This window comes from Chiloscyllium punctatum, chromosome 39 (assembly GCF_047496795.1).
Source record: "Chiloscyllium punctatum isolate Juve2018m chromosome 39, sChiPun1.3, whole genome shotgun sequence".
Classification (NCBI taxonomy): domain Eukaryota; kingdom Metazoa; phylum Chordata; class Chondrichthyes; order Orectolobiformes; family Hemiscylliidae; genus Chiloscyllium; species Chiloscyllium punctatum.
Genome location: NC_092777.1, coordinates 48,305,953 through 48,329,707, shown reverse-complemented (window position 1 = coordinate 48,329,707; position 23,755 = coordinate 48,305,953). Strand labels below are relative to the sequence as shown.

General features: G+C 40.8%; 1 protein-coding gene across 1 annotated transcript in view; it reads right to left on the bottom strand.

Annotated features, from left to right (window-relative positions):
• LOC140464041 (E3 ubiquitin-protein ligase rnf213-alpha-like) overlaps positions 1–22,523 on the bottom strand; it is a 158,271-nt gene extending 135,748 nt beyond the window's left edge. Inside the window, exons 1-9 of the mRNA XM_072558680.1 lie at positions 22,481–22,523; positions 13,584–13,929; positions 12,090–12,398; positions 10,544–10,715; positions 9,347–9,423; positions 3,832–3,958; positions 2,467–2,651; positions 1,716–1,842; positions 205–377 (exon numbers count right to left, since the gene is read on the bottom strand). Of these exons, the coding sequence (XP_072414781.1) occupies positions 205–377; positions 1,716–1,842; positions 2,467–2,651; positions 3,832–3,958; positions 9,347–9,423; positions 10,544–10,715; positions 12,090–12,398; positions 13,584–13,886 (1,473 nt within the window). The 5' untranslated portion in view covers positions 13,887–13,929; positions 22,481–22,523. The remainder of the gene's footprint in view (positions 1–204; positions 378–1,715; positions 1,843–2,466; positions 2,652–3,831; positions 3,959–9,346; positions 9,424–10,543; positions 10,716–12,089; positions 12,399–13,583; positions 13,930–22,480) is intronic.
• Positions 22,524–23,755: the final 1,232 nt, after the last annotated feature.

The following is a 23,755-nucleotide window of genomic DNA, read 5'->3' as shown; positions in this document are numbered from 1 at the left end:
AGCCAGGGACGGCCTATATGACAGCTGTCCTGACGACTTTGATTAGAAAGTCAGAATGGTGCTTCACAGGCAATAACCCATATCCAATTGCACATATGTTGATGACTGACATCAAGCAAGAGTCAAGGCCTTCAGGAGATGAGAGAAAATTAGCAAAACACACAATGCATAGGATGCACATTTTAAAGCTGAAAATGACAGTACCTTTGATTTACTTTTGGTATATTCGTCGTCTTCCAGAGTACTCTCTGTGGAAGGAATCTGCTCTTTGACTGCATTTTGTGGATCAATTTGTTTCACATCTTCACTTGATTCTGATTGTTTTCCTTCTGAGATTGGCTTGGATTTAGCAGCAGCTTCTGCTGTTTCACTGGCAGCTGGAGGACACAAACAAATAAAGTGTAGGGCACAGTCATAGAAGACATTTAAAAGTTGGACATCTTGGGTTAGAATATTATAATGTCAACAGTTACAAATAGCTAGCAAATCACAGCAATATTTCATGCAATGAAAAAGGTATAAATACCCCAAAAGATCAATTTGCTAACTATTTCATGTCAGCTTGGCTGAGGTACTATTAATGCTAATTATAAGACCATAAGATCTAGGAGCAAAATTAGACCATTCAGGCCATTGAGTCTGCTGCACCATTTGATCATGGCTGATAAGCTTCTCAACAGAATTCTCCTACCTTCTCCCCATTACCCTTGATCCCCTTACCAATCAAGAACCTATCTATCTCTGTGTTAATGATTTGGCCTCCACAGCTCTCTATGACAATGGATTCCTTCTGACCTTCGAAATTTCTCCTCATTTCAATTCTAATCATCCCTTTTTACTGAGGCTGTGCCTCTGAGTCTTTGTCTCAAATTTCCCCTTCCTGGTAGGTCGTGAGAAGGGGAAATAATTGGGTGAGTTGGCCCTGAACAGATACCCATCACCCTTACTAACTGAATAAAGTGCAAAAAAGTTTGTAGGCACATGTGATCTTGAATGCCATAATCTGGGAGCAATCAAATGCCATAATCTGGGAGACATGGACAACGGGGTGGGGGGGGGGGGGGGAGGGGGTGCGGAGAGGGGTCAGGGTGGGGAGGCAAAGGGATAGCCTTTAAAAACTGCAAGGCTATGTTTTCCACCAACCATCCTGATGACCCACTCCCCAATGACCCACACTTTGTCGAAAGGTTATAAAAAGCTATTCCTGCCATTGCATCCTCTGAGTAACAAGATTGACTAGAGGACTTTAGGACCCAGCAGCTGCTGGTCTTGAATTAGCGAAGAAATCCAGCAAAGATTGTAATGAACTGATTGGCAGGCAGGGTGGAGGTCTCTCAGATGCCAAGTTAGTCACTACTTAACAATGATCACCCCCACAATTTTTTTAAAAATGGGAAACTAACACTATGGTTCTGAAAGTTGTGATTTGGGTCCTATTTGTAGTTGCACAGTTTATTACATTGCTGAGTAAGTCCTTTTTACTAAGCCATAACCTTGTTAAACATTAAACACGCACATTAAACACATTGTGTCTCCACGAAGCAGCAGAATTCATTTTGCACCAAACGTTGACATTCAAGCTTTTAATGCAGTGGTAAAATAATCCATTTCCATTTTGCATGGGATCAGGATGTCAATCATGTTTTTTCTTTAAATTGGCAGTGCCCCACCTTTACCAAAGTGACCAGGCTGGTGGGTATCTTGGCCAAACTCACCATCTGCTTGCTCTCCACGTGTTGACTCAGCTGAATCACTAACAGGTGATTCTTTGCTTTGGATAGCTACAGCAGTTTGAGGAATTGAAATTTTTGACTTCCTTCCTTTTCGGTTTCTGCGCCTTTTCTGTTAAAATAAATCCCAGTGAGCATTTAGGATCAATCTATTCCAGAAAACTGGACAGATAAACTAGGCATGGAGCTTCACTATGTCTGGAATGTAGGTTTGCACACATTTCAACTTTTTTTAAGAAAAGGCTAAGGAAATATAGTTTACTACTCCTTTCTCAGAGCATAAAATACTATAAAATCAGAATATAAACAAATAAAATGAGGCTGTATAATTCAATGGCCAAAAACCATCATAGATGAAAGAACCAATATGATCAAGCAAAAATGCAGCAGTGATACTGTACCCAACACTCCTAAATGTTGTCAGTTCAGTGTTGTTGATGCATTTGCAGTGTGTCATGACTCATTGGAGTGGTGCATTAGACATTAAGCCCCACTTTTCCTGGAGTGATCACAAATGGAAATTTGATTAAACCACCAAACTGCCCAATTTCACCGAACTATATCATGACCTATATGACAGCTGTCCTGACAACTCTGATTCGAATTGTGCTTCACAGGCAATAACCCATATCTCATTGCACATATGTTGATGACTGACACCAAGCAGGAGATGAGAGAAAACTGGCAAAACATGCAATGCATAGGATGCACACTTTAAAGATGAATATGACAGTACCTTTGATTTCTTTTTGATAGATTCATTATCTTGCAGAGAACTCTCTGTGGATGGAATTTGCTCTTTGACTGCATTTTGTGAAGGACTTTGCTTCACATCTTCAATAGATTCTGCTTGTTTTTCTTTCAAGGTTGGTTTGGACTCAGCAGCAGCTTCTGCAGCTGCAGGACACAAACAAATAAGGTCTAGGGCACAACATTAAAAAAGACTTTTAAAAGCTGGATAACTTGGGTTAGAATATTATAATGTCAACAGCTCCAGTATTTGGCAAATTATAGTAATATTTCATGTGAAGAAAAGGGTATAAATACTCCAAAAGATCAATTTGGCATCTCCACCATTCAATCATGGCTGCTATATTTCTCAGCCCCATTCTCCTGCCTTCTTCCCTTAACCCTTGATCCCCTCACTAATCAGCAACCTATCTATCTCTGTCTTAAATATACTCAATGATCTGGCCTCCACAGCCTTCTGCGGCACTGAGTTCCACAGATTAACCACCCTGTGGCAAAAGAAATTCCTCGTCTGAGTGTTCTCCCTCCACCCGGAGGCTCTGCCTCCAAGTCCTTGTCTTAAATCTCCCTTCCCTGGGAGGTGGTGAAAAGGGGAAATAATTGGGTGAATTGACCTTGAAGAGATAGCCATCTCCCTCACCAACTAAATAAAGGGCAAGAAGGTTAATGGGCATGTTGGAACTCCAAATGCCTTAATCTGGAGGAAGTTAGAAACATGGACAATGGGAAGGGGGCAAAGAGGTGGCCTCTAAAAACCACAAGGCTGCGTTTTCCACCAACCATCCTGATGACCAGCTCCTCAACAACCCACACCTCATCAAAAAGGGTATAAAACATTCTTCCTGCCATTTCATCCTCTGAGCAACAAGATTGATTGGAGAACTTTAGGACCAGAAATTGCTGGCCTCTGATTGCTTGAGAAAATCAGCAAAGTTTTTAACAAATTGATTGACAGGTGAGGTGATCTCTCAGACACCAAGTTAGTCACTACCTAACACGGTCACCCCCAAAATTCTTTAAAAATGGGGGAAAAAAAACACCCAATGGTTCTGAAAGTTGTGATTTAGGTCCTATTTATAGTCACACAGTTTATTGCACTGCTGAATAAGTCCTTTTTACAAAGATGTAACTTGGTTCAAATTTGGTCTTACACACATTAAACATATTGTGTCTCCATGAAGTAGAAAAGTTCATTTTGCCTCAAACTTTCATAGTCAAGCCTTTAATGCAGTGGTAAATAATCCATTTCCATTTTGATGGGATCAATATGTCAATCATGTTTTTCCTTAAATTGGCAGTGCCCCACCTTTACCAAAATGACCAGGCTGGTGGGTATCTTGGCCAAGCTCACCATCTGCTTGCTCTCCACATGTTGACTCAGCTGAATCACTAACAGGTGATTCTTTGTTTTGGATTGCTGCAGCAGTTTGAGGAATCGAAATTTTTGACTTCTTTCCTCTTTGGTTTCTGCGCCTTTTCTGTTAAAAAAAAAACCCCCGTGAGCATTTAGGATCAATCTATTCCAGAAAACTGCACAGATAAAGTAGGCATGAAGCTTCATTAGGTCTGGAGTGTAGGTTTTCACATATTTCAACTTTTTTTTAAGAATAGGCTACAGAATTGTGGTTTACTACTCCTTTCTCAAAGCATAAAATACTATAAAATCAGAATATAAACAATTAAAAAGAGACCATACAAGACAATTCAGTGGCCAAAAACTATCATAAATGAAGGAACTGATATGATCAAGCAAAAATGCAGCAGTGATACTGTACCCAATACTTTTAAATGCCCTCGGTTCAGTGTTGTTGATGCATTTGCACGATGTCATAACTCACTGGGGCAGTGCATGAGACATTAAGCCCACTATCCATAGAGTCATCACAAATGTGAAATTTGATTAAACCACCAAACTGCTCAATTTCACCTAACTATTGAATTCAAGTTAAAAGGATCTGCACACCAGGGTTTTATCATTAACAAGGAAATCACTATTTATTGCAATCAAGTAGTTTTTAATCAACAGCAAAAATGGACAGGAATTGCTAACTTTTATCTCCATAACTTAAACTCTACACTTTATTAAAATTCCCATACACATACAAATAGGCACACAGAAACAAGGCAAACACTAATATTACAGGTGGGGAAAGGTATTAAAAAAGCACAGTTCTGACGCTAGTTGGGATTGCAGGTAATAATGAGTTATTTTCCCTCGGTTCCTTCTGATTCCTTTTGTCTCCTTAGTGAGGACACAAGGTAATGGATGCACCAATTCACAATCTTTCATTCAGTGTTTGCAGATTTACTCATTCAAAATCTCTGAAGATACTTGGTCCACATGTTTCAACCAGCAACTTGCAGAGAGAGTAAATTGTGGGGAGGTGATGAGTAAGAACAGCATCTAAGAGATTTTTGGCTAATGTTCCATCCAGCAGGGGAAGACATATGCTTTCTCTATGCAAGCCAGATGGCTCTCCTGTCCTGTCCACATACAAAGCGAGAGCCATTTGTGCAGGATCCAATCAAAAGGCCAATCATAGGGCTGTTACTGTGCTGAGCACTCCTGAACACACGACTGGTACAATTAAAAGACTGGCTCTGAGGCCCCTCTTGTGGCACAGTGGTAGCGTTCCCTACCCCTAGACTAGGAGGCCCAGGTTCAAGACCCACTTTCTCCAGAGAAGTGTAATAAGATCACTGAACAGGTTCATTAGAAAAAAAGACTACCTTTGGGCAAAATCGCCCTGATACACATATACAGAGCCAATGTGTCTAGCATGAAACCCTACTGCTTGAACAGGGCAACGTTGTAGGTTCAAATCACAATGAGTTCCTATTCCATTTTTAAAACTTAACTAAATCTTCCACAGTTCCTTTGTTCAAAGCAGTATTTTTTCCCCATGTTTTAGACAATAATCCAAAAGCAAAAATGTTCTTTACAACTGTAAGGTAAAGCAGGTTTGCCACTGCAACACAGCTGCGTTTAAACTAAATAGCAGGGGGGGGAGGGGACAAACTTGAGGTTTAAGAAGGAAATTGAAGGGAAAGTTAGAACAAGAGAAGAAAGACAACGGTAACAATGGAGCAGAAAACTCAAAAAGGGATCATGCCGTAAGGTTGAGTGAAATAGGGATTGATAGGAAGGGTGAGGGCAGTAACAAATTAAAAATATTATATATGAATGCACGAAGCATTAGAAAGAAGATGGATGAGCTTGAGGCTTATTTGGAAATTAGCAGTTACAATGTTGGGGATAACGGAGACATGGCTTCAAGCGGACAGGGCCTGGGAAATGAATATTCAAGGCTATACATGCCATCGTAAGGACAGACTGACGGGCAGAGGGGGTGCAGTGGCCCTGTTGGTAAGGAGTGATATTCAGTCCTTTGCGCTGGAGGACCTAGAATCAGGGGATGTAGAGTCAGTATGGATAGAGCTGAGAAATTCTCAGGGTAGAAAGATCCTCAAGGGAGTTTATCTACAGGCCCCTAAACAGTAGTATGGATGTAGGGTGTAAGTTGAATAAGGAGCTGAAATTGGCCTATTGCAAAGATGTTACTACAGTTGTTATGGGGAATTTTAACATGCAGGTAGACTGGGAGAATCAGGATGGTACTGGACCTCAAGAAAGGGAGGTTGTGGAGTGCCTCCGAGATGGATTCTTAGAACAGCTAGTGCTGGACCCTGCCAGGGAGGAGGTAATTCTGGATCTGGTGCTGTGCAATGAACTGGATTTGATCAGGGACCTTGAAGTGAAGGAGCCACTAGGAGGTAGTGACCATAATACAATAAGCTTTAATCTGCAGTTTGAAAAGGAGAGGGCACAATCGGAAGTGACAATATTTCAGTTGAATAAAGGGAACTATGGAGCTATGAGGGAGGAGCTGGCCAAAGTTCAATGGTGCAATACCTTAGCAGGGATGGCAGTGGAGCAACAAAGGCAGATATTTCTGTGTATAATGCAGAAGATGCAGGATCAGTTCATTCCAAAAAGGAAGAAAGATCCTAAGAGGAGACAGGGGCGGCCGTGGCTGACGAGGGAAGTTAAGAAATATATAAAGCAAAAGAGAAAAAGTATAACATAGCAAAGGTGATTGGGAAAACAGAGGACTGGGAAGCTTTTAAAGAACAACAGAGGATAACTAAGAAAGAAATACGCAGAGAAAAGATGAGGTACAAAGGTAAACTGGCCAAAAATATAAAGGAGAAACGTAAAAGCTTTTTAGGTATGTGAAAGGAAAAAAAATGGTTAAGACTAAAATTGGGCCCTTGAAGACAGAAACAGGGGAATATATTACGGGGAACAAAGAAATGGCAGAAGAGTTAAATTGGTACTTCAGATCTGTGTTCACTGGGGAAGACATAAGCAATCTCCCAGAGGTAATAGTGGCTGAAGGACCTGAACTGAAGGGAATTTATATTTGTCAGGAAATGGTGTTGGAGAGACTGTCAGGTCTGAAGGTTGATAAGTCCCCGGGACTGATGGTCTACATCCCAGGGTACTGAAGGAGGTGGCTCTAGAAATCGTGGATGTATTGGTGATCATCTTCCAATGTTCTATAGATTCAGGATCAGTTCCTGCGGATTGGAGGGTGGCTAATGTTGTCCCACTTTTTAAGAAAGGAGCGAGAGAGAAAGCAGGGAATTATAGACCAGTTAGTCTGACCTCAGTGGTGGGAAAGATGCTGGAGTCTATTATAATGGATGAAATTACGACACATCTGGATAGCAGTAACAGGATAGGTCAGAGTCAGCATGGATTTATGAAGGGGAAATCATGCTTGACTAATCTTCTGGAATTTTTTGAGGATGTAACTCTGAAGATGAACAAGGGAGATCCAGTGAATGTAGTTTCAGAATGCCTTTGATAAAAACCCACATAGGAGGTTAGTGAGCAAAATTAGGGTACATGGTATTGGGGGCAAGGTACTGACTTGGATTGAAAACTAGTTGGCTGACAGGAAACAAAGAGTAGTGATAAATGGCTCCCTTTCGGAATGGCAGGTGGTCACCAGTGGGGTACCGCAGGGATCAGTGCAGGGACCGCAGCTTTTTACAATATACATTAATGATATAGATGATGGTATTAAAAGTAATATTAGCAAATTTGCTGATGATACAAAGCTGGGTGGCAGGGTAAAATGTGAGGAGGTTGTTAGGAGATTACAGGGTGGCCTGGACAGATTAGGTGAGTGGACAGATGCATGGCACATGCAGTTTAATGTGGATAAATGTGTGGTTATCCACTTTGGTGGCAAGAACAGGAAGGCAGATTTTTACCCAAATGGAGTCGAGTTAGGTAAATAGGCAGTACAATGAAATCTAGGTGTTCTTGTACATCAGTCAATGAAAGCAAGCATGCAGGTACAGCAGACAGTGAAGAAAGCTAATAGCATGCTGGCCTTCTAAACAAGAGGAATTGAGTATAGATGCAAAGAGGTTCTTCTGCAGCTGTACAGGGCCCTGGTGAGACCGCTCCTGGAATATTGTGTGAAGTTTTGGTCTCCAAATTTGAGGAAAGACATTCTGGCTATTGAGGGAGTGCCGCATATGTTCACGAGGTCAATTCTTGGAATGGCAGGACTATCTTACGTTGAAAGATTGGAGTGACTGGGCTTGTATACCCTTGAGTTTAGAAGGCTGAGAGGGGATCTGATTGAGACGTATAAGATTATTAAAGGATTGGACACTCTGGAGGCAGGAAGCATGTTTCCGCTGATGGGTGAGTCCCAAACCAGAGGACACAGTTTAAAAATAAGGGGTAGGCCATTTAGAACAGAGTTGAGGAGAAACTTCTTCACCCAGAGGGCTGTGGAGGCCAAGTCTCTTAATACTTTCAAGAAAGAGTTGGATAGAGCTCTTAAGGATAGTGGAATCAAGGGTTATGGGGATAAGCTCTGATCCCCAGCATCTGCAGTCCTCACTTTCTCCTATAAGGCAGGAACAGGATACTGATTGAGGATGATCAGCCATGATCATAATGAATGGTGGTGCAGGCTCAAAGGGCAGAATGGCTTACTCCTGCACCTATTGTCTATTGTATTAGTGAGAAACAGTTTTCTCATAAATTTAACTGCAGAATGAAAGATAAAAGAGACCATTTTTACCAAATACTTGATGTGAAGAACCTCTGAAGCTGCATTGCTGCCAAATTGTATTTAGTACAAGATGGGATTTTTGAAAACTAGTTGAACCCTGTGTTCGAAATGGTCTAATTATGAAGTTGCATGATACTTTGATGCATAGCACTTAATGCTTATTTTCCTAAAGAAAAGAATTGCCTGAGGGTTAACACTGATGCATCTAAATGACTGATGCTTTGCCATGGAAAAAGCAAGGAAGAATCGACTTTGGAATTTGTGGATCTCAGCTTCTTTCCCCATGCCAACACTTCAGCCAATCGGAGTCAAATTGCCTGAAAGCCAATCCACCTTTCTCCTATAATACCATACTCAGTGATTACATACAATTTTGCATTCTTGCATTTGTCCCGATAATTGCAAGACAAAATCAACTTTGGCAACATGGCTCTCTATTCTGCAATATTTTAGTACCTTTTTTAAAAAATTACTCAGAGAAAAAATTGGAATTGTCAACAGTATAAATAAGTTGTTTATTCTACTTACAAAAATATTGGACCTGAAATTAATCTGTGGATTAGTAACAAACATCTGATATATACATAGGATTTTTTAAAAAATCCTTTCTTGTGGCAACCTTAAAATTGACTAAGACAAAACAATACTTCTATTAAAATCGTCGCAAGAGAAGGATTTGAAATCACTTGTGAGTTATATTGTACAATATTATTGAGGCCTTTGATTCCAGAACAAAATTTCTTGACATTCTTGTTCAATACTCACCCTCTTCTTCTGTTTATTTCCCTTACCCTCGGTGTTGCTGGCTACATTCATTTGGAGAGATGAGCCTTTTATATCTTCTGTAGTAATACAGAAAAAGTCATGATCATTAAGCTCACCTTCTGGTGTTATCCTCTGATCCATCAATAGGCCTCACAACCCTAGGTCACTCTGATTTGAATGCTTAAAGGAATGCTCATTCTGGGTGTTGAGTAAATTCTGTTCCATCAATAGGATTCACAATTGATGCATCCAATTGGAAACAGAAAGTGGGAAAGATTGTTCTAGTCAGGTTTAATTTATAAATTAATTAATAACATAAATTAATAAAGGGCGGCACGGTTGGCACAGTGGTTAGCATTGTTGCCTCACAGCGCTAGAGACCCGGGTTCAATTCCCGCCTCAGGCGACTGACTGTGTGGAGTTTGCACATTCTCCCTGTGTCTGCGTGGGTTTCCTCCGGGTGCTCCGGTTTCCTCCCACAGTCCAAAGATGTGCAGGGCAGGTGAATTGGCCATGCTAAATTGTCCGTAGTGTTAGGTAAGGGGTAGATGTAGGGGTATGGGTGGGTAGCGCTTCGGCGGGGCGGTGTGGACTTGTTGGGTCGAAGGGCCTGTTTCCACACTGTAAGTAATCTAATCTAATCTAAAAAAACCTAAAATTTATGTGCTTGTAAAAGCTGGTCAGGAATAGCAGGCTCCAATTCCTCAAAGAATCATTAACTATTATATAGAATAATATATAACTGCTAACTGCATCTACCTGCTCTTTCAAGAATGAATCCAGGCCACATATGTACATTAGAAACAGCAGCTCTCCTTTAATCATTCCAGTATTTCATAAGAAGTAATTAGCAGAAAGTCTATGCTACATTATCAAAACATCAAGTGGATGACTATGCTCTTCTGTCGTAAATTTCTAATTCCTGCATTTATTTGAGTAGGAATACAAAGTTCCAGAAGCAAGAACAGAAGTCGCTGTAAAAACTCAGCAGACCTGGCAGCATCTGTGGAGAGAAAGCTGAGTTAACAGTTTGGGACTGGAGACCTTTCCTCAGAACATTCTGAAGAAGGGTCACCAGACTCGAAACATTAAGTTTGCTTTCTCTTTATAGATGTTGCCAGACCTGCTGAGCTTTTCATACAATTTCTGTTTTTGTTTCAGATTTCCAGCATCCTTGGTTTTTAGGTAAAGTTTCACCTTCTTTCAATGCTGTAGCAACATTCCATTTCTGCTGCTGATCCGGAAACATGGCTGGGGTGGGATCTACTGATGATTTTTCACCAGGGAACTGAGGCACTTTTCTTGCTTTCTCCAGTAAAGCGGGGGCTTGATTATTTTCATTCTGCTTCCTATTCAGTTCCTGGTTTCCCTGTATCACAGAAAATATCTAATCACCCCAAGTCTCAATGTAAAATTCACACTTTAAATTTCTGCTTCAGAACAAACTTGTTTTGAACATAGGCAGAGATAGTCTTCATTGGCTTTATGAGATGTGAAATTGTGGCTGTATATGTTTGTGATAACAGTCCCAGTTTAACAATTGATACCGATGTATGACATGTAGATCATTGCAGAATATCTTACTCTTACTCTTCCAAAAGGAGGAAGATTGCATGCTTCCAGCTCAATGTATATAGGTTTAAGGTACTTCATTGCATTTATTTATAGAATAATGTGAAGAAGCAAAAAGACAAAAGAAGGATTTCATAGCACAACAATCAAAAATCAATTGGATCATAATCGATCAATTAAAAAAGTACAGATTTAAGAATACACATGCAAAGTTTGTAGCTCAGGTTGAGGTTTAGGGTGTAGGTTTGCTCGCTGAGCTGTAGGTTTGATATCCAGACGTTTCATTACCTGGCTAGGTAACATCATTAGTGGCAACCTCCAAGTCCTCCAAGCGAGCAAAACTACACCCTAAAGAATGCACATCTCAGGGGGTCTCATAGCAATAAGACATTTGCAGAAATAATCAGATTTGTTCAGCTATCATTTCAAGTGGAAAATGCATCCATAGGGTTTGATTTTCATGCTAAAGATTGTTGGAAATTATCCAGGGGCTCTGAAGATAGACTAGGAGAAAGTGAGGACTGCAGATGCTGGAGATCAGAGCTGAAAAATGTGTTGCTGGAAAAGCACAGCAGGTCAGGCAGCATCCAAGGAGCAGGAGAATCGACGTCTCGGGCATAAGCCCTTCTTCTTCTGAAGAAGGGCTTTTGCCCGAAACGTCGATTCTCCTGCTCCTTGGATGCTGTCTGAAGATAGACTGACAATGATCACAGAGAAAGAGATAATAATAGGAATCATTGCACAGATGACAGATGAACAAATGTCTGGCTTCCAAGTAAAATTTGACTATTTTGTAGGACAAGCTTAACATAGAACTAATTCACCTTAACTGCATGGTTACCAGGTCAATAAACCTAACAAATTTTCATAGGCAGTTCAGAGACAGTCTCCATTGTGTGCCACAGCAAGGAAGAAGACAATTTTGACTAAAAACTAAAAATAAAAAAAACCAAGATACTCAAAACACTAAAGCTTCCCAATTGTCAATCTACATTAAGCATTGAAACACTGATTGCTTTGTCAAGTACCTTTTTGAAAAATCATTACAAATCCTTTTACATTCAGATTACCAGAAATGTCTCTGTAAAGATTTCTTCTTCCTCAAAACCATACTCACAAAATATGCAAAAACATCACAAGAAAAAAAGGTTATCAGTGAAATCAAACATACCTTAGTACTCTTTCTTCTAGGTTCTTGTGTGTCCATTGTTCCTTTTGTTGCATTTTGAGGAAGTGAAGGAGAAAGTCTTTGTTTCAAAGCTGATGCATCACCAATGCTTGATATTGAGTTCAATATATTGTCATTCGCAATGTCTGATACATCGATGTCACCCAAGGCTAGAATTTCAAGCATTTTTGATTCAGGTTCTAATAAGACTGAATTTTGATGATCATTTGGCATGGTTGAGTTTGGAAAAGTTTCTTGGAATTTCTGTCCTGCTGCAGACTGCACCTTGTTCACTTCATTAGGTAATGATACCTGCTGGAAATTCAGATTTGTAATATTATCTCTAAATAAACCATGATAGTTGAGCTACTTGAAGTACAATGTAAACCACTTCGATTGCAACTATCCCACAGTGCAGAGAGGAATAAAATGCTTGTGCAAATTACAAAGAGGTCTCCTCACTCTGGTGTTTTATTCCTTTCCCAGCCTTCTCTGCTCATCTCTTGTTGAGGTTTGATACCAAAGAGTTTGGCACGGTCAAGTACCTCATGAGTCAGCTGGTTGTTGAACATAAGGTGCCCCAACAAAGTCTATATCATCCTCACTCAAATGTGTGGTTTCTCAAGACTTCAGTCATGATGAGGAGATTTGATTGATCATCTGTTCTCTAACATGGGACACTGGCTAAATGCACGATTCCTACTGCTGCCCAACTGGCATCAGTTACCTCTGAGCTCAATGTGTTCACGTCCTGCTTCCCATTAATCTGTTTATCGCCCAAACTCACTTTGCATGTTCCCATAACCAATTACCAATGATAAACAATCCTCCCTCAAGTATACTCTTTCTCCCTTCCAAAGCTACTATCATCAAACCTCATCTCAAAACACAAGTCAAACTCTCAAGACCATCCAATGATCATCCAATTTCCAATCGTTTGTTCCTCTACAAAATCCTTCAATGATCTGTCACCTATCAACTCCATAGCAAACCTTCCTTCAATTCCATGTTGGAATCGCATTAATTAGATTTGTTCCTCTGTTTCAGCTTTTGCAAAGTCAAAATAAAAGTCCTAAATAACAACTTCTCTGACTACGTCATGTTGCTCAATGGTTTCTCTGCTGATTTTGGCACATCATCCATCCCTAGTGCCTCTGCCCCACAGTTCACTTCAGTAGATTGAACAATTCTTGTTTTCTTCACTTCTGGGACTTCGATGTCATTGGCTGGGCCAGCATTTATTGCCCACCCCAGTTGCCCTTGAGGTGGCTGTGAGTTGCCTTTTTGAACCACTGCCTGACCATGGTAGACTCACAGTCATCAGGGAGAGGGTTATAGGATTTGACCCAGTGAAGGAAAGGTGATATATTTGACTATGAATTAACTAGGTTAATTATAAACTGTTCTTGCACTCTGTATGCGATACCCTTATCTGACCAAAATGCATAGAGGAATGTGTGCTTGTCACAAGGATGTAAGACTAGGATGATACTGTACCTCGGAACTCTTCTCTGCAGATTCAGGACGACAGGTACTTTCTTGAATGGAACTTTCAGAAAATGAGAGAGAAGCTGTTGCTTCATTAGCTGAAGGTACATTGGTAGAATTCTCAGAGACAATTCCAGGCTCACTTACAGTTCCAGATATATCAATGAAATCAGAGGCTACAGTTTCAGACATAGCTAATGCAGACTCTATTGAGGGATGAGGAATGTGATCGATGAGTGATGTGGATGATTCCAATCCAGATGTTTCCTGGAATTCCTGTGCCACTTCAGGCTGCACAACGTTGCCTTCCATTTCAATCTCAACATTTACAACTTTTTAGAGTGAACATCTTTTGCTGAAATAATATTTGAACAGATATTACAGACTGTGATTAACATGAATATAGGAAAAGTAATTCACTTTAAAACAATTTATGCAGAATTGATTTGAGTTTGACAATGATTCTTTTCTCACCAGGTTATTGATTTTTAATCTAAACATGTTGACTCTGATCAACCAAAGCTAATCATTCTTTTTCATGGGAAAGTAAATGTTATATTCCGTACCCTTGTGGCAACATAGTAGTTATATTGTCAATTGTGAGCAGTTAGAAAGCACCTAATATTGTAACTAACTCCAACTTTTAACTATTACAATAAGATTAGGGAATTTCAAAATTTAAAACCCTCCTGAAAGCTGAAGGAAAGAAGCGGTGGGGGTGGGGGGGCAAAATTGTCTTGTTGGGAAGGTTCAGAAAGCAGCATCAAGTTATCCAAAGGATTTGTCACCAATGACGAAGCAAAGTGGGGTGGTTACAGGTGGATGAAGATTGAGAGGAGTGGGCAAAAAAACACACAGTTCAGAGGACCAAATAACTAGAGATGGGTGAGAAGCTGAAAGAGGTTGTAGAAGTTGGTGGAATTAAGCAATAAAGCGCATGCAGCATTTATCGCAGCCCAGGAGCAAATCAGCAGCAAGGGATCGAGATTTTTATTGGGGCAGCAAGTTCTGCCAACAGGCATCAGGATGCTCAGTTGACAGAAATCTATATTCATCCATGGCAATAAGAGGCAAGCAGTCCTACAACATAAAGATAGTGTGGCCTGTAGGAAGTGATAAAGAAGTAAAGCTCAGTCGTTCCATCTCGGGTTCTTGTGGCATGAGACCTGCGTTCAAGTCTCAGCATCTCTCAAGGTGTCTAATAACATCTCTGAGCAGGTTGATTAAAAGATTCTTTTATACCTGGCAGCTGACTCAATGAATAATGATACTGTCAATAATGGGCAATGTGTAGATGAGAAAGAGGAGAGGTCAAGGATATACCTTGGAAGAACTCTAAGAATGAGCGAACTGCAATAAGTAAGGAAGCCATTTCTGCAGATGGCACTGGCTAAGAAGCAAAATTACACAAAGGCTGTCCCATGGGAGAGGGTTTTCTGGTCAACCACATGAGAGGATAAGGAGAACAATTTTATAATACAAAGTCGAGCATTTGCGACTTTGCGCAAAGCAACATTGATGCAAGAAGAAAGCTGGAAGCTGAAGCGACAAGATTACAACAGGATGTTTTTGAAAAGTCTGACAGTGAGCTGACAAATGACAACATGCTCCTGAAAGGTTAGACATGGTCATGTCATTGAAGGGAATAAGAAGGTGAGCATCTTAGGGCTTTTGAAAGGGCGAAGAATGTAGCTGAGCCACTAATAATTTAATCAAGCATGGGGGAAGACCAATCAACCGAGTTGGAAAAATTAACTTACGCAAACATTCAATATTTCAATGCAAGCAAGAATTCAAAAGTGCCACATATGCCTGTGTGGATAGTTCAGTGATTAGCTTCACCACACTGAACAGTAAGGCCACTGCAGCTTTGATTCATTATGGCAGGTTAAAGTTATCACAGAAACAACACTGGTGAAGGTGCTACAGCTGGTTATAATGTTACTGGGATGAGAAGGAGAAACCAGCTGGTGCCTCAAATTCTAACTGCCATCCAGTTTAACTTGGTCAAGAATGTTTGTGAACAAATGTCAAGTAAGGAGAGAAATAAACTTAACAAGTTAGCAATTGTTTCTAGTGCCTCCTCAATACTAGGAACTGGTTACAAGACCACCTTACCAACTCAGCATCTGCCTACAATCCAGATAGAACTGGTTCCAAATCAAGCAACCATATCTTTCTTTTTGTGAGGAATCAATTTCTTTAAATACCAATCTGATGTTGCCTTCAATATTGAATGGGTATCAATGTTTATGCATGAAATTATGAGGTAGTGAATTAAAGCATGAGTTAAACTTAATTCCTCATCTTTTGTGTGTGCCTCTCCATATTAAAAGGAAATCTTACATGTTCTTTTTATCTGATGTGTCATTTTAATCATGAAAACAGTTGCAATCAAGATTTGGAGGTGCTGGTGTTGGACTGGGGTGTACAAAATTAAAAATCACACAACACCAGGTCCAACAGGTTCCTTTGGAAGCACTAGCTTCCAGAGCGCTGCTCCTTCATCAGGTGGTTGACAACCTAGTGCTTTTAAAGTTGCAATCGAGCCACTCTTGACTGTCATCAGTTCCTCACGTAATTGACAATTATGTCTTGGAAAGTATGATAGAATTTAGACCACAATGAATCATCACCAGTGTCCTTAACAATAATGACTTGTCAATTGCTGCAAATTTTAAACATAACAACAGCACTTTTCAAAAATATGGGCGTCACAGCACAAAAATACAAAAGTAAATGCTACAATGAAACCTGGTCAAGTTATGGGGGTTGGTTATTCCAGTTGGCTGGAAGGCTAATCTGTACTACTGAGTGATATCAACAGTGTAGGTTCAATTCTTGTGTCAGCAGAGGTCATTATGAAGACTCTGCCTTCTCAACCTTGCCCCCTCTTTTTAAGGATTGGTGACTTTCTGGTTAAACTCACCAATCAGTCATCTCTCCCCCTCATGAAGGAGCAATATTTGGCCCCTCGGCACTATGATGTTTTGCATATAAATGGAAAATCACAGGATCTTTCAATAAAGGTGCTAGAAAAGATAGTTTCATGATGCAAGAAAATAAATTTTCCGAATTTGAGAATTTGCAGTCTAAATTAAGTTACCCAAATATACTGTGCGATTCATTCATTGGCATTTAATAGCTGTGAGTCTCAGTAAGCAGTGGGCAGTGCCATAGAGAATCTGGACAGTTCCCACAACGGTCAAAAGAACATTCTCTCACATATAACTGCTGATTTACACTAGATGATTTGAGTATTTACATCTGTTTGTTCAGAAATCCATTCAATATATGTCAGCGATTTTCCAAATAACAAATGATGTAATAACTATTTACTGTTCTGTTAGACAATATCAAAACCAATTGGAAAACTTGCAATTAATCACTGGCCACAACAACATGTATTTGCTATCTTTAAAGTGAAACAAATGCCTCCTGGAATATTACAAAATAAGATATTACAATAAGTTATTGAAGGACACAATAGGATGGTTAGCTAAAATTTAAGGAGAGACATCCTGAAAGAGGTCAGCAAGGCTCGGGGGGGAGGAGAGAGAAAATTCCAAAGCGTTTGGCCCAGTTAACTGAAAGGCAAAGCTGTCAATGGTAGAATGTCTGAAATTGGCTCAAAAATCCAGAGTTAGATGAGTACAAACACTACAATGATGGTAGGTTTAAAGGACTTGAAAGTGATAGGAAGGGGTGAGGTTATAGAGGGATTTGAAAACAAGAATGTGAACTTTAAAATGAAAGCAATATTTGAAAAGAGAACCAATGGAAGTTATTGATATAAGGGCGATGGGAGAATTGGATTTGGCATGAGTTTTGACAATGTCAAGTTGACAATTTTCAAACGTGGAAGACCACCAGAAGTGAGTCAATTAGCTAAGTCTAGATGTAACAAAGACATAGATAAGGATCTCCACAGCAAATTAACTGAGGCAGGAGCTGAGTTGGGTATGAGACCATAAGATGCAGGTGCAGAAGTAGGCCATTCAGCCTATCAAATCTGCTCTGCCATTCAATCAGTCATGTTTGATCTGATAATTCTCAATTCCACTTTTCTGCCTTTCCCACATAACCCTTGATTCTGTCCATGTCAGCCTTGAAATAGTTCAATGCGATGGAAACAGGTGTAGGGTGTAACTCAATGACATTGCACTAGTTGGAAATTCATCTTGGTCAAATACGATACCAAGTTTCCAATCATTCTGGTTCAGACTGCAGCAAAATAGCTTCCACTTTAAGCCCACTGGCTTTCCCCGTTACCTTGACTTTGATGTCACTTCCTCCCACTCCATTTCCTACAAAGACTCTAGTCCATTTTCCTAGTTTCCCCACTCCTATTGCATCTGTTTTGGCATTGCCACTTGCTACACCAGCACCTTTGAAATGTCCTCCTTTTGCCTCAGCTGAGGATATTATTCCATGCCAATTGATAGGGGCCTAAACATTTCCATTTCCCCACTTGCATTTCCCCCTAGATACACAATAAGATTTCTCCTCTATCCTCAACTTCAATTTCACCAGCCTCCATATTCTGCCACATCCAGCATGACGCCACCGCTAAACACAAGATCCCCTCTCCTCCCCGTTTCAGCACTCCCAACATTCCATTCCCTGTCCATGGCATATTCCCATTCAAATGCAGGAATTGCAAAGCCTCGACTTACAACTCATTATATCTCACAATCCAGGCCTGAAACTGTACTTCCATCTGGAGCACCAATTTACATGTCTTTCTTTCTATTACATACATTTGCTGCTGCTGATGAGCTCTTCTCCAGGAGAGATCAAACACAACTTGGGTGCTTGCTCTGTCAAACGCCACTGTCCAATCTGCAAGCATCACCCAAAACTCTTAATTTTCCCCCAAGGGAAAATCCAGTAAAACTGGCAAATGAAACATACTGGTTCGTCTCAGATTGTATGCTTCAAAATGATATTTCAGCATGATCTCTACATGTATTTCCAAGTATTACTGTGTTTTTTTTTAAACTAGTTTTCTCTCTATAATTCTCTTTCCCACTCTACTCTGATCTGTTTCCAACCACCCTTGAGCTGTCCCAATAATGTTGAGTATCAGTCAGTCTTATTTTGATAAGGCACTTTCCAGCCTCCCAGAATTGATACCTTCAACAACCGCAGATCGTCACTTTGGCCCCTGTTTTTACACAAGCAGTTGCAAGTGAAGTCTTTGCTGCTCTCATTTACTCCTGGATTTTCTTACTCCGGTTACCCTCTCCTTTTGTCTTGTACCACCATCTCTTCTACCATTTACTGCCTCTTCTTTTTCATCTGTCAAACTCTCCACTGTTTTCTTCGATTTCGTCTCCCTGCTATCGAGAGGATGTTGTGAAACTTGAAAGGGTTCAGAAAAGATTTACAAGGATGTTGCCAGAGTTGGAAGGTTTGAGCTATTGGGGAGGCTAATAGACTGGGGCTATTTTCCCTGGAATGTCGGAGGCTGAGGGGTGACCTTATAGAGGTTTATAAAATCATGAAGGACGTGGATAGGATAAATAGACAAGATCTTTTCCTTGGGGTGGGGGAGGAGACTAGAACTAGAGGGCATAGGTTTAGGGTGAGAGGGGAAAGATTTAAAAGGGGCCTAAGCGGCAACATTTTCACGCAGAAGGTGGTGCGTGTATGGAATGAGCTGCCAGAGGAACTGTTGGAGGCTAGTACAATTACAACATTTAAAAGACATCTGGATGGGTATATGAATAGGAAGGTTTCAAGGGATATGGGCCAAATGCTGGCAATTGGGACTAGATTTATTTAGGATATCTGGTCAGTATGGATCATTTGGACCAGAGTCTGTTTTCATGCTGTACATTAATTTGACTCTCTAAAAGTCACAAGCAGAAATGAAAAAAAGGCAAAGAACTGTGGATGCTGGAAATCTGAAACAAAAGCAACAAGTGCTGGAGAAACTCTGCAGGTCTGGTGGCATCTATGGACAGAAAACACTGTGGCTCAGTGGTTAGCACTGCTGCCTCACAGCACCAGGGTCCCAGGTTCTATCCCAGCCTCGGGTGACTATCTGTGTGGAGTTTGCACATTCTCCTTGTGTCTGCGTGGGTTTCCTCCGGGTGCTCCGGTTTCCTCCCACAGTCCAAAGATGTGCAGGCTAGGTGAACTGGCCATGCTAAATTGCCCATAGTGCTATTGTGCTTTATTCAGAGGGAACCGGGTCTAGGTGAGCTACTCTTTGGAGGGTCAGTTTGGGCTGAAGGGAATCTACTTACAGATCCAGTGACCCATCTTAACATTAGGTTATGCACTAGATAACCTGCTCCAATCAACAGGATAACTAGGCACCTTCCTTTAAAAGACTGAACTAACAGCAGATGCTAAAAAAATTGAAATAAACACAAAGTTATGAAAATACTCAGGCAGCATCTTGGAGAGATAATCAGAGTTTATGTTTTGAGTTGTGTATGGCACCTTTGCACTGTTTAACTTTAGTTCTGAAGAAATTATATTGAACATGAAATGTTAACTATTCCCCTTTGCAACTATTCTGTACTTCGTTTCTTTTTATAACCTGCTTAAGTTTGTGTACCTAGTCATTTGCAGCTGGACATTCTGAGATTAATAGAATCCTTGCAGTGTGGATACAGGCCATTCAGCCCAACACGTCCACACCAACTCTCCAAAGAGCATCCCACCCAGACTCACCCCCAATTCTATGCCTGTAACCTTGTATTTCCAATGCCCAATCCACTCTAAGCTGCACATCTTTGGAGTAAGGAAGGAAATCAGAGTACCTGGAGGGAACCTGCACAGACACAGGGAGAAAGTCCAAAGTCTACACTGAGGCTGGAATTGAACACCAGTCCCCAACAGTATGGGGCAGGAGTGCTAACCATTGAGCCACTATGCTGCACCAAATGCATTAAGAGTATGAAAAACTAGTTACTGATCCTTACAATTTCCCTTCATCCCTCAGAATCTGCAGGAAACCTATACTTGGCTGCACCTTTCTGACTATGGGAACTTACCTGGGAAAGAAACCTGGGGAACTATAGACCGGTTAGCTTAACTTCTGTAGTGGGGAAGATGCTTGACTCTATTATTAAGGAAGGGACAGCAAGACATCCAGATAGAAATTGTCCCATTACGCACATGCAGCAAGGGTTCACGAAGAGCAAGTCATGCTTAACTAATCTTTTGGAACTCTATGAAGTCATTAAGAGCACGGTGGATAATGGAGACCCAGAGGATGTGGTGTGTCTAGATTTTCAAAAGGTCTGCGACAAGGTGTTGGACAAAAGGCTGCTGCATAAAACAACGATGCATGGCATTGTGGGTAAAGTATTAGCTTGGATAGAGGATTGGTTGACTAACAGGAAGCAAAGAGTAGGGATAAATGAGTGTTATTCTGGTTGGCAATCAGTAACTAGTGGTGTGCCTCAGTGATCAGTGTTGGGACCGCAGTTATTCACAATTTACATTGATGATTTGGAGTTGGGGACCACATGTAATGTGTCAAAGTTCGCAAATGACACTAAGAGTGGCACAGCAAAGTCAGAGGATTGTCAAACTTTGCAAAGGAACATAAATACTTTGAATGAGTGGGCAAAGGTCTGGCAGATGGATTACAATATTAATAAATGTAAAGTCATCCATATTGGTAGGAATAACAGTAAAAAGGACTGTTACTTGAATGGTAAAAGTTACAGCATGCTGCTGTGCAGAGGGACCTGGGTGCCCTTGTGTATGAATCACAGAAGGTTGGTCTGCAGGTGCTACAGGTAATTAGGAAGGCAAATGGAATTTTGTTTTCATTGCGAAAGGGATTGAGTTTAAAAGTAGGGAGGTTGTGTTGCAACTGTATAGGGTACTGGCGAGGCCACACCTGAAATAAAGTGTGCAGTTTTGGACTCCATATTTGATAAAGGATGTATTGGTCTTGAAGGGGGTGCAGAGGAGGTTCACGAGGTTGATTCCAAAGTTGAAGGGTTGGCTTATGAGGAGAGACTGAGTAGACTGGGATTATATTAATCGGAATTTAGAAGAGTGGGTGGATCTGATAGAAATGCATTAAAAAGTATGAAGGGAAGGGATTAGAAGTAGGGGGGATATTTTCACTGGCAGGTGAAACTAGGATAAGAGGGCATCGCCTCAAAATTAGAGGGAGCAGGTTTAGGACTGAATTGAGAAGGATCTTCTTCACCCAGAGAATTGTGAATCTATGGAATTCCTTGCCCAGTGAAGTGGTTGAGTCTTCCTCAGTAAATGATTTTGAAGGTTATGATAGATATTTTCCTGAACAATAAAGAAATTAAAGGTTATGGTGAGAGGGCGGCTAAGTGGAGCTGAGTCCACAAAAAGACTAGCCATGATCTTATTGAGTGGTGGAGCGGGCTGGAAGGGCCAGAAGGCTTACTCCTGCTCCCAGCTCTTATGAAAGCGCAGGTATGATTGGATCTGCATTCTTCTACATTCTGTAATTCTGTCATCTGTGCAAACATTCCACCTGTTCATCCTGACTACCTGATAGAATATTGACAGTCCTGCTGTGCCAGAGGACCAAGCAGTCTGTTTACTTACACAAAACCAACATATCGCGGATGCTGGAAATCTAAATAAAAACCGAAAGTCCTGGAGAATATCAGCAGGTCTGGTAGCATCTGCAGAGAGAAGTTAACGTTTCGAATCGAGCATAACAAGTTCCTCGGAACTTGTTTACTTAATCTGCACATAGGCTCAAATCAATTCCTTCCTGTTACTGTTTCTATCGGTTCTCGACCCCTACATTAAGATGCATCTTGACAGTTCCTACTGCGACTTCTTTCCAACTCGATATTAACTGTGCGTTATTTGTTTAATAAGCAACATTTTACTCCCATTTTACTCGATTACATGGAATCGTTGCACTTATGAAACTCACTTACCTGATTGTAGCTGAAGTCTGCAGCATCACTTCAGTTTCTGCACTCCGTGTCCTGTACACAGCAGCTCTTCCCAGTGCCTCCGGTCTGGGGGAAGCTGGTTGGAGGGTTTTATTTGACTGATGCCAGAATGGACCATATAAACAGCACGTTCACCAGTCGTCACACCGAAAGGCCGGGCGATGACAAGGAAGTGTCTCAAAATTATCAGTCGCGAGTAAAATGAAACAAACCACGTTAAATGTCATTTCTGGGAAACCATTTATTTGATCAGAATATACAAAAAAACTGTACTCCTGACGGTTCATAATTATGCTGGTAAATTATTCGCAACTGCATTTAAGCCGTAGTTTTAGGAGGAGACGTGGAGATTTGGAGCCGAGCCCTTCCCTGCATCAGCTGAGCTTCCAAGTTTCGATTTCCCCGATGAGCGAAATTAAACTGGTGTTTCAGTGTTTCAACAGAAGCATAGTTTGGTGGGTGGGGGGAAACATGTGATCAGTTTTTGAAGACAATACCATTCGCCGAGCAATCGTTTTCGCTCAGTTGACTAGATTGTTGGTTTACAGAGTAGCATGATGCTAACTGCGTGGGTTCAATTCCCATCAGCGGTTTGAAGTGACCATGAAGGACATTCCTTCTCAACCTCTTCCCTGTCTTGAGGTCTGGTGACCCCACCCCGGTTCAATCACCACCAGTCGCTTCTCTCTAATGAGAGAGTATAGAAATGGCCACAAACAAGGCGACTTATTTCTTGCAAAAGAACGTACAACCCTGAAAGAGAAACTACAGATTGCGTAAGACGGTGTTAAACACCAGTTTTACATTGTAGGAATCGAAACTACACTTATTTACATTAACTGATAAACTTTGATAATAATTTGCCCTTGTATCATCATACACAGGTTTTAATTTACCTTTCTACAATTTTAATACACACGTTTTCATTTGCATATCAATTCCAACAATCTTCAGTTTTTCTCTTCAGGTAATGTTTATATTGATTCTTTGAAGGTTCGCTTGTAATTGTGAGATTATTTGATGAAGCTCATGGTGTCTATAAACTATTAGAATGCCGAGATAGGATACAGAATTGAGTCACTCGGAGGGCTAGCTGTACCTGCTATATGAATTGCCAAAAAAAAACTTTGTGTGCAGATACAGCAAGTTGACGTTCCTTCTATGGTACGGGCAAAAGTGGAAATGTTTGCTGATGATTGCACAATGTGCACCACCATCCAGGACTCCTCAAATACACAAGCAGTCCATGTCCAAATG